Source organism: Fukomys damarensis, unplaced genomic scaffold (genome assembly GCF_012274545.1).
Source record: "Fukomys damarensis isolate Sample0158 unplaced genomic scaffold, DMR_v1.0_HiC HiC_scaffold_20, whole genome shotgun sequence".
In the NCBI taxonomy this organism is placed as follows: domain Eukaryota; kingdom Metazoa; phylum Chordata; class Mammalia; order Rodentia; family Bathyergidae; genus Fukomys; species Fukomys damarensis.
The window spans coordinates 41,131,814-41,150,026 of NW_022900932.1; the positions used below are offsets into that span (position 1 = coordinate 41,131,814).

General features: G+C 35.5%; 1 protein-coding gene across 1 annotated transcript in view; it reads left to right on the forward strand.

The window, feature by feature from the left end:
- The window catches only part of Tnks2 (tankyrase 2), a gene marked incomplete at its 5' end in the record, with an annotated part of 71,596 nt that overhangs the window by 40,108 nt on the left and 13,275 nt on the right, over nt 1-18,213 (forward strand). Inside the window, 10 exons of the mRNA XM_033766340.1 lie at nt 1,418-1,563; nt 2,275-2,440; nt 3,737-3,956; nt 5,458-5,567; nt 6,362-6,550; nt 8,380-8,632; nt 10,108-10,190; nt 11,526-11,646; nt 14,093-14,190; nt 15,581-15,655. Coding sequence (XP_033622231.1) covers nt 1,418-1,563; nt 2,275-2,440; nt 3,737-3,956; nt 5,458-5,567; nt 6,362-6,550; nt 8,380-8,632; nt 10,108-10,190; nt 11,526-11,646; nt 14,093-14,190; nt 15,581-15,655 — 1,461 coding nt within the window. The remainder of the gene's footprint in view (nt 1-1,417; nt 1,564-2,274; nt 2,441-3,736; nt 3,957-5,457; nt 5,568-6,361; nt 6,551-8,379; nt 8,633-10,107; nt 10,191-11,525; nt 11,647-14,092; nt 14,191-15,580; nt 15,656-18,213) is intronic.

Consider the following 18,213-nt stretch of genomic DNA (forward strand, 5'->3'; position numbering starts at 1 on the left):
CCAAACTAGCAGTACCTGGCACACATACTAAAAATATTTATTTTTTGCTGGATATGGTGATGCACACCTGTAATCCTAGCACTTGGAAGGCTGAGGCAGGAGGATTGCCATGCATTCCAGGCAAGCCTGAGTTCCATAATAAGTTCAAGGCCAGCCTGAACTAATAACGAGACTTTATCTCAAAACAACAGAAAAAATTTATTCCTAAAGTCCAATTTAAGACCCACCAAAAAATACCATGTCTTGAACAGGACCTTGAATCTATATATCTAACATATTGTTTAGGAAGCACAGAAGAGTTTTGCCAGTCGAGTGCTTGAAACCTGTTGAGCTAAGCCCATTAGTACTAGCTGGTTCCTTGGGTTTATTGAGTTTTGGTTATCTCTGCTCCCCCCTTAGCCCCCCACTCAAGGAATTGAACTTGAGGCCTCATGTTTGTCAGGCAGGCACTGCACCCCTGAGCTACAACCCCAGCCTTTGATCTTTTAAAGTAGGACAGTAAAAGGGGCAGAGTTTTACTGATAGTGAGATTCTTTTGAGTTTTTGTTTGTTTGTTTGAGACAGGGTCTTGCTGTGTAGTCCAGACAGTCCTCAAACTCATGGCATTCCTCCTGCCTCAGCCTCCGAAGTGCTGGGATTATGGGCACGTGTCATCACACCCGGTCTCTTTTCACTCTCTCAGCATTGTGATTTATTGTGTGTTGCTTTCCTTTTCCCAAACTTTGAGTATTTTAAGTGTTACTTTTGAAGTGAGTATTTCTCAGCTAAGCTTCTTCATCTGAAACAAAGAAAACAAAATTACTTGACTGCCCATTTTCTTTATTCTCTGAAGGATGGTTTATAACCAGTAACATTCTGGTAGTTAGTGTTAACTGGTTTATAACCAGGAGGCAAGAGGTGAGACCCCAATGAACATGAAAGTTTGAGAACCATTGCTCCACAGTACTTCTCAAACTTCAGTGTATTTACATTTCACCTAGAGACTCTTGTTAAAATGCAAATTCTAATTCAGTAAGAAGGGGTTTCAGGTTTTGAATTTTTAACAACCCCTTTGGTGATGCTGATACTTATGTGACCCGGCATTTCTCTGCCTATATTTTCCACAGAATGATTGTAGTAACTGATGTTGTCTTTTATATTGTAGTAGTAGTAGTAGTAGTAGTAGTAGTAGTAGTAGTAGTAGTAGTAGTAGTACTGATAAAATTTCCCTCCTAGCTTTACAGAAAAAGTAGAAGATACGAGTACAGATGAAAGAACCACATTGGTTCTCAGTAAATAACAAAGTGAAATAATTAAAAATGTATTTTGAGTGTACGGATTGAATAAGACAAAATAAACAAGTGAGTTTTCTACTATACAAGTTGAAATACAAAATGAGAATATGTAGTGTCACATGTGTACTGTGTTGATCCTACAGAAACTGTGTACTGTTCAGAGTGTCAACTGCAGAGACATTGAAGGGCGTCAGTCCACACCACTTCATTTTGCCGCTGGGTATAACAGGGTGTCTGTGGTAGAATATCTGCTGCAGCATGGAGCGGATGTTCATGCTAAAGATAAAGGGTAAGTACTGGCAGTTGTCAGGCTTCTCGTTATCTTTCTCCTTGTTATGAAACTATTTTTATGATAGTGGTTCTCTTTTTATTTTCCAGGAGATAGTCTCTTTCCTAAAATTGCTATAAATATAGCTCCTAAAATTTCATTTAAAACTTTATGGTGGGGGTTGGGGTATAGCACAGTGGTAGAGTATGTACTTGCCTAGCCTGGCCTGGTAAGGCCCTGGGTTCAACCCCTGGTATAACAAAAAGAAAAATACTAATGATGGCTGACATGTATGTCAGAATTAACCTGCATAATGCCTTACAGTTTTATGATGGCTGAGCAAACCATGGTGGGGCATGCCTGTAATCCCTACACGTGGAAAGCTAAGTAAGTCAGGATGACCTCTTTGAGTTCAAGGCCAGCTGAACTATATAGTGAAACCCTGTCTGAAAAAAAGAAAAATTTGAGATGGCCAAGGAGATTACATTATTGTGATAATGATTTCTAATATAGTAAATTTTTCAGTGTTTATTAAAGATAATTGAATTTTGCCTGTTTAAATTTTCTTCCCTTCTCCCTGAAAAAGAATTGTTTTCAGTACATTTAGAGTCTACAAAGTACAATCAGTATAATCCCCCATACAATTCAAGAAGTATCTTTATTAGTTATATGCAGTTACTGAATTTAAATTATATTCTCTGGCATTATTGTTGATTTAGCTTTTCATTTCAGAGGCCTTGTACCTTTGCACAATGCATGTTCTTATGGACATTATGAAGTTGCAGAACTTCTTGTTAAGCATGGAGCAGTAGTGAATGTTGCTGATTTATGGAAATTTACACCTTTACACGAAGCTGCAGCAAAAGGAAAATATGAAATTTGCAAACTTCTACTCCAGGTATATTTAAGTACTTTTTGAAATACATTAACAACTTTTCAGATAACTGTAATAGAAACATGAACTAGTAAAAGAGTAGGAAACAAAGGTACCTAATTCTGTTACTAGATTTCAGATTAAAATTTCATTACTTTTAATATTTTAAGCTACAAGTATATCTATCACACATAGATTTATTTTTATATAGTCACCTATCATCATGTGGTAGTTTTCTGATTATTACCTATAGTTTTCTTGTTCAGTGATTTAACCTGAAAGCACTTGATTTATTATATAGTATATTAGCCCAGTTTATTTGGCATTTTATTTAGCAGAAGGTCGGTGGCACTGGTTTAATACAGATATTAATAGGTCTTTTATAATGAAAATGAAAGGATAGATTTATACCTTATTTTATTATGAAAAAGTAAAAATAAAGTGCTGCATGATTATATTTCAGTCAGCAGTGAACTGCATCAGTGGTGGCAGTCCTGTGGTACACGTTACTGTGTTTTTCTTTCTGAACTAAAACATCAGTATTCAGGTTTAATTGCAGCTTTAATTGGCTTTGCATTATGTACCCACACATTGGGGTTTCAGTTTGGGCCCTCAGTCTCTAAAAGATTCGCCATCACATATATAGCAGTAGCTCCATAAATTATATTATAGCTGAAAATTGTTTTCCTATAGTTTTTCTATATTTAATAGACAAATACCATTGTGTTATGGTTTGTATGGTATTTAGTATAATAATGTACTGTACAGGTTTATCGCTTAGGAGCAGTGAGCTATAAAAATCATATAGCCTGGAGTAAACTACCACCTAGGCTTATATAATAAGTACACTATTACATTGTCACAACAATAAAATTTCCAGCCGGGGATTTAGCTCAGTGGTGCTGCTGCCTGCTTCACAATCGTAAGGTCCTGAGTTTGATCCCCGGTACCAAAAATAAAAAAAGAAATAATAAAATTGCCTAAGGGTGTCTTTCTCAGAATATGTCCTTGTCATTAAATGAAGTATGACTAGAGTATACATGAAAGTTACTTTTTAATGAAATGATGCTTTATTTTTAGTATCCTTTAACATTTGATTACATTGAATTGTAAATCCCAATAATACTTAATTGCCTTGTAATCTTTTTATTGTAATTTTCTATATAGGTTAAACATTAATAACAGTCATATAAACCTTTAACATAGAATCTCAATATAAAATTTTTTTTGGTTTTGGGAGATGGTATGGTTAAATTGACTGTGTATTCATTGACAAAGGGTACAACTTAGCCAGTTTTTCCTCTCTCTTTCCACGCCTAGCATGGTGCAGACCCCACAAAGAAAAATAGGGATGGGAATACTCCTTTGGATCTTGTTAAGGATGGAGATACAGATATTCAAGATCTCCTTAGAGGAGATGCAGCTTTATTAGATGCTGCCAAAAAGGGTTGTTTAGCCAGAGTGAAGAAACTGTCTTCACCTGATAATGTAAATTGCCGTGATACCCAAGGCAGACATTCTACACCTTTACATTTAGCAGGTAAGTGAATGAAGTTTTACACATTTAGGCTGGTGACATCTAAGATTCATTTTACCCGATTGAAGTGCTTCCTGTGACTAAATTGGAAACATTCAAAGTAAAATATCTTCTATTGGCACCATTATATTCTTCAGCATATTTGTGTGGAACATCCATTCTTCAAGCTGTTACTTAAGTTGTAATTCACAGTACTAGCATAGCACGTTATATTCAGTAAGAAAAATTGAAACAGGCTGTTCCAGTCACCATGTAATTTGGGATCTTTTATACCGCTCACTCTATGGCTTGAATCATCTTTGGGTGGGTCAGTTTTGAAAAATATGCCTGTTGCACCCAGCCTTCCTCATGGGAAGCTCAGGCTTTACATTCTTAATGACAGCTGCTAGGTATAGGCAGCCAAAAAATCTTAGACTTTCAGAATTTATATAAACCTCTTGCTATATTTATTTGTTGTTTTATTTTGCAAGAAGTGCCATAACCAAAGACTAGATGGCTTAAACAGCAGAAATCTGTTTGCTCACAGATCTAAGGGCTAGAAATCTAATTGATTGAAGCATCAGCAGGTGTTCAGTTTAGATTAGCATCTACCCTGATAGCTTCATTTTAACTAAATTACCTTTTTTAAAGGCCCTATCTCCAAATATATTCATAGTTTAGGATACTGGAGTTTGGGGTATATAAGTCCATAAGAACTTGAGGAAATGTGGAATGTCCACAACATTTGTTCTAAGTTTCCACTCAGAATCGGCACAGGTTACAATTTTTAATGTGAGTATACAACAGTGTGGTTTTAGTATAGCCATTTTAGCTGCATTGTGGATGCCATGGATTTATATAGTAGGCACAGTTGATTAAAGATGATTTAAAACCAAAGAAAAGGTAAGTAATGCCACTGTTTCTGCTACTTTGTATAATATGGGAGATGAAAATCTATTCTCAGTTCATTTCAGTCTCATATAAGTTAAATGTATTGCTATTGTTTAAAAGATAATTTGGGGTATAGATAGCTCAGTGGTAGAGCATTTGCCTGGCATGTGTGAGGCTCTGGTTTCAGTCCCCCACCACACACACCAAGTTTTTATCTTTAAATTCTCATTTCATGTAAGTTTGGACCTCACTGTCCAAGAAAATGAATTATTCCATGTGTCCTTTTTTTTGGTACCAGGGATCGAACTCAGGTCCCAGGCGTTTGGGAAGTTGTAACAACCATAAAGGCAGGGGCTTTCAGTAAGGTTTTAAATAGAAATATAGAAGCAAATCAGTCAGTATAATTTTTGAAATCTTCAAAACCGATGGATACCATCACAACTTCCAGCTGTTGAGGCCAGGAAAAATTATTTCCCAGATTGGTTTTTCATAGACTACAGAATTTCGGGTTTATGTAAAATTGTGGCTTTTTGTTTTTGTTTTAGTATTACCTATAGTTTACAGATACATATAGTTAATACATATGACTTTTTTATCTATAAGTGAAAGTAATGTTACTTCTTTCCTAAATTAGCTGGTTATAATAATTTAGAAGTTGCAGAATATTTGTTACAACATGGAGCCGATGTGAATGCTCAAGACAAAGGAGGTCTTATTCCTTTACATAATGCAGCATCTTACGGGGTAAGTTCTTCTGTGTTACCTATGAAAAACAAAATCTGGAATTGTCAGAGTAAAAGTAAATATCAGAGTTTATATGGAATTTTGACTTCTTCACTTTACAAAAAATACCTTCAAAGTTTTAGTTCTGTATCATTTGTAAACTTTCTTTGTGACATAAAATATTGTATCATTTGTTCATTATCTTCTTTAGCATCTCTCTCTTATTTTCAGTGAAATACTGATTTTATTTGCTGGGGTCAGATTAAAACATTTTCACAGGAATCTATCGAGATTGAGGTACATCTTGACTTAAACACCTCTGATTGTTATGATCACTATTGACTGTTAACAGTGGTATATTTGGATAATTGTAGAAGCCTGTTAGTTTCTAAATTGACTTTCAGCAGTTACCCATGTAAGTTAGAAATTCAAAGGTGTATCAGTGCCGGTGGTGGTAGTGCATGCCTCTAATCCCAGTACTCAGGAGGCTGAGGCAGGAGGATCACATGAGTTCAAGACCAGCCTGGGCTACATAGTGAGTTCAAGGCCAGTGTGAACTACAAAATGAGACCCTGTCTCAGAATAAAATAAAATAAAAAATAAAAGTGTATTAGTTTAGTTTGTTTTAATTTAAATCCTTAACTATTGTCTAGATTTTTTTAAAATTTTAAGCAGCTACCCTTAATAATGGGGAGAAGCAGCTTTAATATTTTCAGAATAAGTTTGAAAATATGGAAGTAGGTACAGAGTTAGTTTAAGAACTGAAAAGGATAAAATAATATTTCAGACTGTAACAAGAATATTTTCTTTTCCAGCATGTAGATGTAGCAGCTTTACTAATAAAGTATAATGCATGTGTCAATGCCACGGACAAATGGGCTTTCACACCTTTGCATGAAGCAGCCCAAAAGGGCCGGACACAGCTTTGTGCTTTATTATTGGCCCATGGAGCCGATCCTACTCTAAAAAATCAGGAAGGACAAACACCTTTAGATTTGGTTTCAGTAAGTGATGAGCTTTTTAAAAAATCTCCGTGCTTTCCTGACCCTTTAAAATTCACTTGATAGATATTATGTCTTCATAATGAATGTGGCAAAACTCTAGATTTTAGCCCAGTCTTAAATATAGGATGTCTTTGTTATTATACATAAATAATGGAGTTTATGAATCAGTTGTTGTATACTAAATACCATGGAAATAGGAAGAGCACTGTAATTTTTTAAATTAATTAAGGAGCAAAACAGACATATCCTCTATGAAATCTGTTAAAATATGTGCAGTGCAAGATAGTATACACCTTAGGTCTTAATCAGCTTGCCCAACTAGGAGCATTGGCTCCAGGATATAACCACAAAGCCTGCTACCATAGAGTTCTTTTCAGTAAGTGTGTTACTCTTTTCTTCGCCCCTTACCTTCCCACTGAATCTCATGAAAGAGCCTCCATTTTACTTTTTACCTCTGCTTTGGCCACTGTGACATGAGCTTCTCTCTTATCTTTACTACTTAGGATATTGACCAGAGCAGTAAAGAAAAAGAATGACAAAAAAAATGGAAAGGAAGGAGAGTCTCTTCTACAAACTGCTTTCCACTGAGAGATTCCGTTATTCAAGCTACAATGAGAAACTCATTCAGTTTGGCTGCATGCATTTAGTGTTTTACTGATTTTTCTCAGCTGGCTGACAACCCAACCATACTTGCAGCATAATTTCTTCAGGGACGTGTCTTTGCAGTCCAAACTACCTTAGAAGTAAACTTTTAGAATTCATTCTACCCTCTCTTCATTTATCAGATAGAATTAAGTGACAGTAAAACAAAATGCTTTGGAGAACATGCATGAGCTTTAGAGTCCAACAGACCTGGTCTTAGAACACCAGCTCTACTTTGTGTACTTGTATAATCTTACAAGTTGCTGAACTCTTGAGCCTCAGATTCATATCTATAAGAGATAGAATATGTCCAGTCAATATGAGAATTAAACAAGGTAGTATATTTAAGTCAGTGGTTAGGGCCAGGGATTTAGCTCAGTGGTTCTGCACCTGCCTCGCAAGCTCAAGGTCCTGAGTTCGATCCCAGGTACTGCAGAAATTAATCAATTAAAGTCAGTGGCATGGTATTAGGCACATAAAAATAAATGGTACTGTTACTACGAACAAATATATACAAACTATAAGTGTTAAGGATGCACAGATTGAGGGGGAAGAAAGGTGACAGTTGGAGTAAGCACTATGATTGACTAACCATGAAAACACATAATGATTTACTTTATGCTAAGTTGTTCAGAATCTTAATTGAGCATTGTGAAAAATTGTTATACATCACTAATGAAACAATGTGCCAGTTGATTGGGGAGATTTTTTTCACTCTGGCAGATTTGATGAAAAATATTTTTTTACCAAAAAAATTGTATTCCAATTTTGAGGAGCAATATATCACTGAATATTTCCTAAGAAATACAAACATAATTTCATTTGTTCGTTTCCCTATAGATTGAATTGCTTCAGAATCATAATAGGGTTACCTTTTAAAATTGATATTTCTGATTCATTTTAGTGCCTTTCAGTCTTGGTATCAAAGTTAGAATTTTGTTTATGCTTTGCCACATTTGAGTTTTATTTTTATTAGATGAGATCTGGAAAAGATGGTCTGGATTATGTTTCATAAATTCAGTAGATCTGTTTACTTCACTTTTAAGATAAAATAATCGAGTATTAGTGTTAAAACAGTTCTAGTACACATTTGATGGGTTTTGTCTTATTTTTAACTGCATTCTATTAAGTGTGAAAGAATTTTAAAAGTTTCTTGTGACAGATTTCATCTCTGAAATACACTCTAGGCAGATGACGTCAGTGCTCTCCTGACCGCAGCCATGCCCCCATCTGCTCTGCCTTCATGTTATAAATCTCAAGTACTCAGTAGTGTGAGAAGCCCGGGAGCCACTGCAGATTCTCTGTCCTCAGGTCCATCTAGCCCATCAAGCCTTTCTGCAGCCAGCAGTCTTGATAACTTATCTGGGAGTTTTTCTGAACTGTCTTCAGTAGTTAACTCAAGTGGAACGGAAGGTGCTTCCAGTTTAGAAAGAAAGGAAGGTAAGATATTCTGTAAAAGTAACTTTTTTATTATTACTGAAACCCCATATTTGTCATTTGGAATACTAGGAACTCTTGGTTGTTTGAGACAGGATCTTACTTTGTGTGTAGTTCAGGCTGTCCCTGAACTCATTATGTTGCCCAGGCTGGCCTGGAACTTCCAGTGATCCTGCCTCAGCCTCCCATGTGTTGAGATTACAGGTGTGCACCACCATGCTCAGCTAGCAACACTTTTTTTACATTAGTATCACGTTAATTGACATAGCCTAAAAGTTTTAGCCTTTTGTGGTTTTCTTTGCATTATTTATTAGAATTCCTAATAAAACTTTCTCCTATGTTGAAAACTAATGTCTTGTGCTGCTAACCTACACTTTAGATATAAATTTTTACCTGTCAAGATTTATGTGACCCTGTGCAATATGTAATCCTTTTCGTAAACTTTTGTAAAGGAGCTTACATCCTGAAAGATATGATTGATTTTAAAGATAACAGTTAAAAATAAAGTTTAAAACAAAAAATGAGAATTTTTTTTTTTAACACAAGAATTCCCCCATTGGTTACTTGTTTTCTCTAATGCTGAATTTTTATATATTTATTAATCTTGGGGGCAGTACTGAGGATTGAACTCAGGGCCTTGAGCATGCTATACAAGCACTACTCTTTCCCAACCCCTGCCCTCACCTTTTTTTTTTTTTTTTCCGGTACTAGAGATTGAACCCAAGTCCTTTACACTAAGTACCTAACCATTTCTGTTTTGTGTTTTATACCCACTTACTGGCCCAATTATTTAAATATAAGATGACATGACCAAAAATTTTATATTCTTTTCATTAATTTTTTTTGGGGGGACCAGGGATCAAACTCAGAACCTTGCACTTGGAAGGCAGGCAGAGGAACCACTGAGCTAAATGCCTGGCCCTCGTTAACTTTAAAAAGATAGTAGGACAGAAAATATAAAAATGACAATTTTACCAAATTTATTCCATATAAGAACCGACTGGTTGAAGTACACCTGCTGGAGCAATGCTCAGGGTAGTTGTTACATAAACAGATGTGCTACCTGAGTGACAGTGGGGTAAACTAAATGATTAAGATAGGCTCTTGCTAAGTTTCTCAAGGTGGGCGCAAACTTTCAATCATGCTTAGTCTACCAGAGATTGGGTTTACAGCCCTGCACTGCCTTGCCTGGTTATTTATTTGTTTGTTTGTTTATTTATTTATTTATGTCTCACAAAGTCACATCAAACCTCATCCTCATGGTAGCAGGGATTATAGGTATGTCCTGATGCACCTGGCCCCCTAATTTTTGGTTTCATATTTAGTGTTCTGTCCCAGGTGGCTGTTAATATAATACGTATAATACTTTGCCTCATTTTTATTTTCTTCACATATATAGTAACGTCACAAAACAATTACAGTGTTGATATACATGATTCTGATGTGAAATTTTGTTTGCTCTGGTTTTTTTCCCCCAGTTCCAGGAGTAGATTTTAGCATAACTCAGTTTGTAAGGAATCTTGGACTTGAGCACTTAATGGACATATTTGAGAGAGAACAGGTGAGTAGATGGAGTTGTATTGCTTGGTTTTGTGTTTTATTAAAACTCAGAAAATTTAGGACATACTTGAAATACCTTGAACCTTGTAAGCTATTGGGGGAAGATGTTTTTCTTGGATTGTTCAGTGCTGGGGCCTTGTGCTTGCTAACCATGTGCTTGCTCTCCCACAGATTTATATTCCCAGCTCCAAGTGCTCTTTAAGATACTAGACAGCACTCACTCATCTAATTTTGGTTGATCTTGAAATTTCCACTTAATTTGTTAGATCATAAAAATTGACTTCTGTAGTAATAAATTAGTTTTATTGAATGTTAGGTTTATTGTAGTGCTTTAAGTAAGTTATCCTTGAGCTCTCTTTATTCAGTTCTGTTACTACCCTGGATACTTTGCTAACTACTATGGGAAAGATATGCCAGCCATAGATCTGGGCTTCTTTGGTAATTTCAATTGAAAATATTCTCTCAGAATGCATTTACTAATTTTTTTGTTACTGTTTGTTTGAAACAGGGTCTATGCAGTTCAGGCTGCCCTTGAACTCAGTATGTAGCTCAGGCTGGTCTCAAACTTCTGATGATCCTCTTGTCTCAGCCTCCCGAATGCTGGGATTACAGGCATGCACCAGCACGCCTGGCTACATACTGATTTTGTTGTTGTTGTTACCCAAAAAATGTACATAGTGAGTATGGATTTGATCCAAAGGAACCTTCGGTGTAGTTATGGAGCTAGAACAAGAACTTACAAAGAATTAAAGTTCCCATAGATTTTAGAAATTCAAAGAAGGAAAAATTCCTTGTGAAGTGGATATTCAGGTACAGCTCCATGGAAGGTGTATAAATAAAACAGGACTGAAAGACTTTTAATTGCATGAAGTGGACAGGATATATTTTAAGTGAAAGTTCATTTGAACAAAGATATAAAAGTACCATTTAGTGGCCCAAGGATTTAGCTCAGTGGTTCCAGCGCCTGCTTCACAAGCACAAAGACCCAAGTTTGATCCCAGCTACCAAAAACAAACAAAAAATACTATTTAGCCTAATTCAAACTAAAGAAACAATTGCAGACTGAATACATAAATAGAGTTGGATTGGGTTGGGAGGTGTAATGGAAAAGATGAAATGTTTTACCTGACTGTGGTTAATTTGAAGGTGCATTCCTGACTTGGCTTTCTCTTTTGCTCTGACTTGATTTTTAGTTAATTTCAGTTTAAGAAATAATTTTTTTTCTATTGAAACTATTCAAAATAATTTGATGTATGAATCTAATATATTACGAGACTGCTAAGACATGACTGCCTATCAAATAAGCATTCTGAATAGTTTCATCCTCTCTTGTAAGATCACTTTGGATGTATTAGTAGAGATGGGGCACAAGGAGCTGAAGGAGATTGGAATCAATGCTTATGGGCACAGACACAAACTAATTAAAGGAGTTGAAAGACTTATTTCTGGACAACAAGGTATTTTGTTTTAATAATTGCTGTTATCAGATTACACAAAGGCAGCCCTCAGTGTACTAAATGATAATTTAAAAGCCTGTAGAGAAGAAATACTAGTGAAGATTGGGGAAACCTGAGATCAAAGCCTCTGTTAATGGTTGAACTTCTCAAGGTGCTGGTATTGACTTTATGAACCTAAGTAAAATTTCAAAGCCATTCAGAAATGTGAGGCTTGCTTTAACTTTGAAAATAGACAGGTTGGATGAGATAATTTCTGAAGTTATTTTAGCCCTAAAATGTTGAAATTTAGATGTCTTATTTTTTATGCTAATGTAATAGGTAATGACGAGGTATTAGGCTAACCCATAAAATCTTATAGTGTATCTCTTACCTAGCTAAAATTTAAGAGTTTAGAGGAAAAATACTAGAAAATAATGTTGCAACTGATGAAATTACAACAAAGTTAGATAATACTTTTATTCCTCTTTCAAGTTGTTTAAGGAAAATGCCATTGCAATCACTAAACAGATGTTCACACTTCTGTATAAGTACCTTGAGCTAACGGATTACACCGCTGGAGCTCTTGTTAACACTTCTTATGGTACAGGGTCTTAGCACTAAAGGGGGAATTATTTAAGCATTAACATTTTTGCTTCATTATTAAACTAAGGGAGTGATTTACCCTGACACCAAAAGCATCCTATAATTGAAATCACAACTCTACAACCTGGTTGAAGAGAAACCTTCGTTAGCAAAAATGAAAGGGTTTTTAGGAAATATTAGGTACTAGTCAGGACGGAGTCCACCTCTGGAAAAAACAGAAGTATGTCTAAAAATGTGATCCATGCCACAGAATGTTTTAATCTGGTATTGTGGAATACAGTCACTTAAAGGTAAATGTACTTCCCTTGCTTTTTAGAGACTAGAGCAAGATGCTTAAAATGTGAAGTAAATTCTGGCTATGTCTAGTATAGATGAATAAATTTTATATAATAAAAAGGGGGAAAAACCATGACTCCCTGGAATATTTGCATACAGTGTGAATAGCATAAAAGATGAAAAAGAAACAGAACTCTAGTTGTGAATTACCATTGTGAATACTGGACTAATACCCATTTGGTGTATTAGTAGTTGTGAAAGAGTACTGGGATAAGAGAGGCCTTTCAGGAAAAGAAAAGCAAAAGGAAAGGAAGCAGGTGTTCATATAGTTAGCACATCCTAGTTATTAGGATTGCATTGAAAGTCTCAGGAAACAATGACGGAAACAGACACACTCTTCCCAAGTGGCAGAGGTACTTCCTTGTCACCTCTAGTCCTATAATTATTCTGATATAATTGGCTCCAAAAGGATAGGAGGATTCATATTCCTTCATGGAGGATAATGGTTTTGTCTTCTAACACATTAGGGTCACTTCCTACATAAAGTTACCACCTTCTTCATCCTCATTTGAAACCCAAGTCCCGTGCCTTAGTCTGATTTGCAAAAGGAACCAATAGCTGGTCTTATGAAAGCCTCATCTTGTTCATATTCTGTGCAGTAGTCATTAGATTACTAGTAATCTTTCCATACTGATAAACATTGTGGGTAGGTTGAAGATGCCTTAAGCATTTGTTAGTCTTTATTCTGTAATATTCTATCAGATCTCCATAATTCCAACACAAATTGTAATTAAGCATTCCTCTGAGACTTCAGAGTCTGACTTGGTGGTACTACGTATAGCAGTGCTCTTAATCTCCAGTGGCAATCCTCTGGTACATTAGCCCAGCACTAATGGCCTCCTCCCTGAGAAAACAGCAGAGCTTTGGAAAACTTGTAGAAACTAAAGGACAAAAAAACAAATATGGTGGTGCACACTTTATTCCACCTGCTCAGGAGGCTGAGGCAGGAAGATCACAACTTGGAGGCCAGCTAGGAAAATTATGAGACATTACATCAAAATGAAAAAACTTTTTAAAGGGTGGGGATATGACTTGGTAGTAGAACACTCGCCTAGAATGTACAAGGCCTTGGGTTTAATCCCCAGTACTTTAAAAAAAAAAAAAAAACCCTACATAGTAGAGGAAGTAATTTCAAAAAAAAATGACTAGTAAACTCATTAAGAGTAGGAGATAGAAAGGAGAAAGATTATCCCAAATACTGTTACAAAACCCTTAAAACTAGTCAGTCAAAAATTAGTGTAAATGCAGTGTGACATCATCCTAGTTTTGATCCTGGAAGAAAAAAGGGACTTTATTGAGGAAAACTAGTGAAGTTCAAGTAAAATGTATATAAATTGGCATATAACCAAGGGGATATTGAGTGAAGGGTATACAAGAATCCTCTGTGCATTCAGCCATCCTATAAATCTGAACTACTCTTAAACTTAATATTTTTAAAAATTGGTGGTAAACATCAGATATATTCTTTATTTTGGGTTGGTGTTGTTTTCCTGGCAAATTTTTTTTACCTTCAAATTTCATTTCATAGGTCTTAACCCATATTTGACTTTGAACAACTCTGGTAGTGGAACAATTCTTATAGATCTGTCTCCTGATGATAAAGAGTTTCAGTCTGTGGAGGAAGAGGTAGGTTTCTATTGCTTAAATGAAAAAGATAGATTAGCCAAATTTATTGTTTATTCAATACCTAAATTTTCTGCGAGTTTCCAGATGTTTGAACATGCAGTATGGTTTTTTAAATATGCCTTCTTTTTTACCACTTAGTACTTCAAAAAAAAAAAAATGAACATTTACAATTTATAGTGTACTCCCTCAGTAAACCTTAGTTCCAGTTACTTGGTTCACTGCAGTTAATACTGACATAGAATTCTTTCTCATTTGTCTGTTCTTGGATGTTATCTAGCCATTGTGTCATTAAATTTGCTCTATCTCCTATATTTCATATAAATTAGAAGTTAATTATAAAGGTTTAGATCCAAGTTAAACTAGATTACTAGAAACCATATTTTACTATGTTAAGCTATGGACCTTGATAAATTGTAAAATTACATAATCATGTGCTACATGACAGCATTTCAGTCAGACAGGCTACATATACAATGGTGGTCCCATAAGGTTATATTGAGTAGTGATTCATAGCTGTCTTCAGTTTGTATATGCAAACTCTGTGATGTTTGCATGATGACAAAATCTATTAATGACACATTTCTCAGAATATATTCCTATTATTAAGCAGTACATAAAATTTTCCATATCAGTTATAAATCTTGTAATCAAATAGGGTTGTCAGGTTTAACAAATAAAAATACAAGATAAATTTGAATTTCAAATGAACAATAAAGTTTTAGGCTAAGTATATCCCAAATATTGAATGGAATGTATTTATCCTAAATACATACACGTACACACATAATCTCCTTCATCTGAAACTGAACTTTAAATCCTGCATTTTATCTGCAACCATAATCAGGAGGCACATATCTAACACAGTATCCTGTTGGAGAAGAGGTTGATGCCATTTGAAAGAAAGTATTAATGTTCTCTCCTTTCATGGGGGCCTGGAAACTTCAAGACCTAGAACCTGTAGACACTTTAGTGTGTGTGTGTGTGTGTGTGTGTGTGTGTGTGCGCGCGCGCGCGCGCGCGCGCGTGTGTGTGCGTTTATGGGAAACCATTAAAGAGAATCTTCCTTAAGTCTGCATTAGGATTTTCATCTAAATACTGTTGACTGATAGATAATTCATTAATTTATAAAATTCATATCCTTTCAACAACAAAAATGTTAAAACTTGTCTTGTTTTCTCAAAAATTAGATCGGTCTGGGCAGGGTGGTGTATACCTATAACCCCAGCCCTCAAGAGGCTGAGGCAGGAAGATCATTGTGAGTTCAAGGCCAGCATGAACTACATAGTAACATCCTATTTCAAAAAACAAAAAATAAGATGAATTAATAACCATGTTTTACCAATTAGGAAGGATTTAAAAACTAATGCACATACGTTTTATTTTCCATCAGATGCAGAGTACAGTCCGAGAACACAGAGATGGAGGTCATGCAGGTGGCATTTTCAATAGATACAATATTCTCAAGGTAATAAGTGAGTAAAAATAAAGTTCTCTGACACCATAGATTCCAAAGCCTGAAGCTGTGAGTAACTTTTATAGGGAGAGAGTGTTCTTCTAGCCCAATAGATCATTGACATGACTTTATGGACTGTTTGAGTAAAAACATATCCCTTGGAAGGCTAAGATTCTTAAAATCCCAGTACTATTTTTCATAGCCCAATAATAATCCCTCATGTAACATTCAAATTCAGTGTTATGCTGGATGTTAGTATAATGATGAATTACATAAGTTGTAAGAAAACTGCATTTTTATCTTTCTTATAAAAGGGCTCCCTTTATGATACCCTGCCTTTTCATTGTTGTTTTGAGATAGTGTCTCACCTTGTTGCCCAGGTTGGCTTTGAACTCCAGGGCTCAAAAGATCCTTCTGCTTCAGCCTTCCTAGGAGCTGCAACTATAAACTATAAGTGAGTGTCAACATGCCCGATTTGGGGTGTTCTTTCTTTTTTTTTAACTCTCACTGCTCTGGGTTCCCAGAGGTCGCCAGATGTTTTGTCTTTTGGGAGTTTTTGTTTTGCTTTGTTTTTGTTTTGGGTTTTTGTTTTGAGTCAGTCTCCCTATGTAGTTCAGGCTGGCCTCGAACTTACAGCCATCCTCTTGCCTTAGGCTCCAGAGTAAGTGTTTATCCAGCTTTTAACAGTATTTTGAAGCTGGGTATGGTGACATGGCTGTAATCCCAGCACTCTAAAAGGCTGAGGCAAGAGATTCAAAAGTTCGGATGTCATCTGAGCAATTTTTTTTTTAAACAGTTGTTTTTGTTTTTTTGGTTTTTGGTTTTTGTTTTTTTTTTTGGGGGGGGGGGTTTTGGTATCAGGGATCGAACTTGGGTCCTTGTGCTTGTGAGGCAGGAGGTGGAATCACTGAGCTAAATCCCTGGCTCCAGTATTAATTTTTTTTTAATTTATTTTTTTGGATACCAGGGATCAAACTCGGACCTTGCGCTTATGAAGCAGGTGGCAGAACCACTGTGCTAAATCCCTGGCTAAACAGTATTAATTTTATTGTTACAATTTAGACATACATAATCATCATAGGGAATAACAGTCATCATGGGGACTTTGTACCTATACATGATATATCTTGCTGCTGCTTTTTTTGTCCCATTCCCCTCCCCTCCCTTTAAAATTTTTAAAAAGCCAATCATGGTGTCTCATGCCTGTAATCCTATCACTGAGGCTGAGGCAGAAGGGTCACCACTCCAGTATACTTGTGGATCTTGGCAAGACCGTCTCAAAAGAAAAAAGGATCTGGTTAAGATTTAGTTCAGTGTGAAGGCCCTGTGTTCAACCTCCAGTACTGCAAACAAACAAATAAATGTTTTGAATCATTCTGTAAGTGTCCTGTCATCTCACTGGTGTTAGGCCTTTTCTAGTGTTGCTGTGTTTTTCTTGAGCTGTAGCAATCAAAACTATATACCATACTTGAGATACAAAATGATTTTGTTTTTAACTATGTTGGTTGGTACATTTTAACAATAAATGTAGCAGACAAGACTTTAGAATATGTGCAAATGAATTTGAAAATTTAATGGATAGTATCAAGTAATATACTATTAGAAGCATATTAGTAGAGTTATATTTTTTACTCAGTTGCTTTGATCAGAGTATTAATCGGAAATCAGATGCTTTAAAATACATTCAAGGAAAGGGATCACACTTAGGTGTAGAGTTTGTTAAGGGTGTTTGATTTTCTAAAGTACTACACTTGGATATGAGAAATACTTTATAAAAGTATGAAATATTTATTAAAAATGTTCAGTGACAAAATGGATTTGCTTTGTTTTAATTTATTATTAGTACGTTTGTAGTATATAATTACATTTGCCATGGGGAATTGATACGTGCACATAACATATCTTAATTCTTTTTACTTTCCCTTCTTTCCCTCTCTCTCCATCTCTTGATTTCCTTCCCATTTGCAAAAGATCTATTTTAACTCCCTGTTTCATATTATCTTATTTTGCTCTTTAAATTATTTATACTTATGGTTTCTCATATAAGAGAAACCATGCAGCTTTAGTGTCTGATTTATTTCACCTAACATTATGGTCTCAAGGTGCATCATAAATGGTTTTATTTCTGTTCTTTTTTAAATATATAAATGAGTTCTGGTTTTGCCGGTTATGATCTTGATCACACATCTGTGGCAATATTTTGAGCCAAGATGAAAACTAACCAGCTCCCTGTTATGCTCTAGGGACCACCAGGGGGCTATAGCATCTTTAAACACAACTTCGGAAACAGCACTGAGATTGTGACCATAGAAGTACTCTTAATGAGACCGGCATTTAGCTTTAAATCATCTTCAGATAAAAATTGTAGTAATTAGGGCAAAAAGAGTAATCCAGAGAGTATGAGTGTTTTAAGAAAGTTTTTGTATGACTGTTTCAAGTATTTTTTACTAAAAACAGACCAACATCGTACTTTGAACCAGATAATAGGGAAGGAACTCAGCATATGTGATTAGGACATATTTTATTAACAGTTTAGCAATACTTTTTAATTTTAAGTAATTTTAAATTGA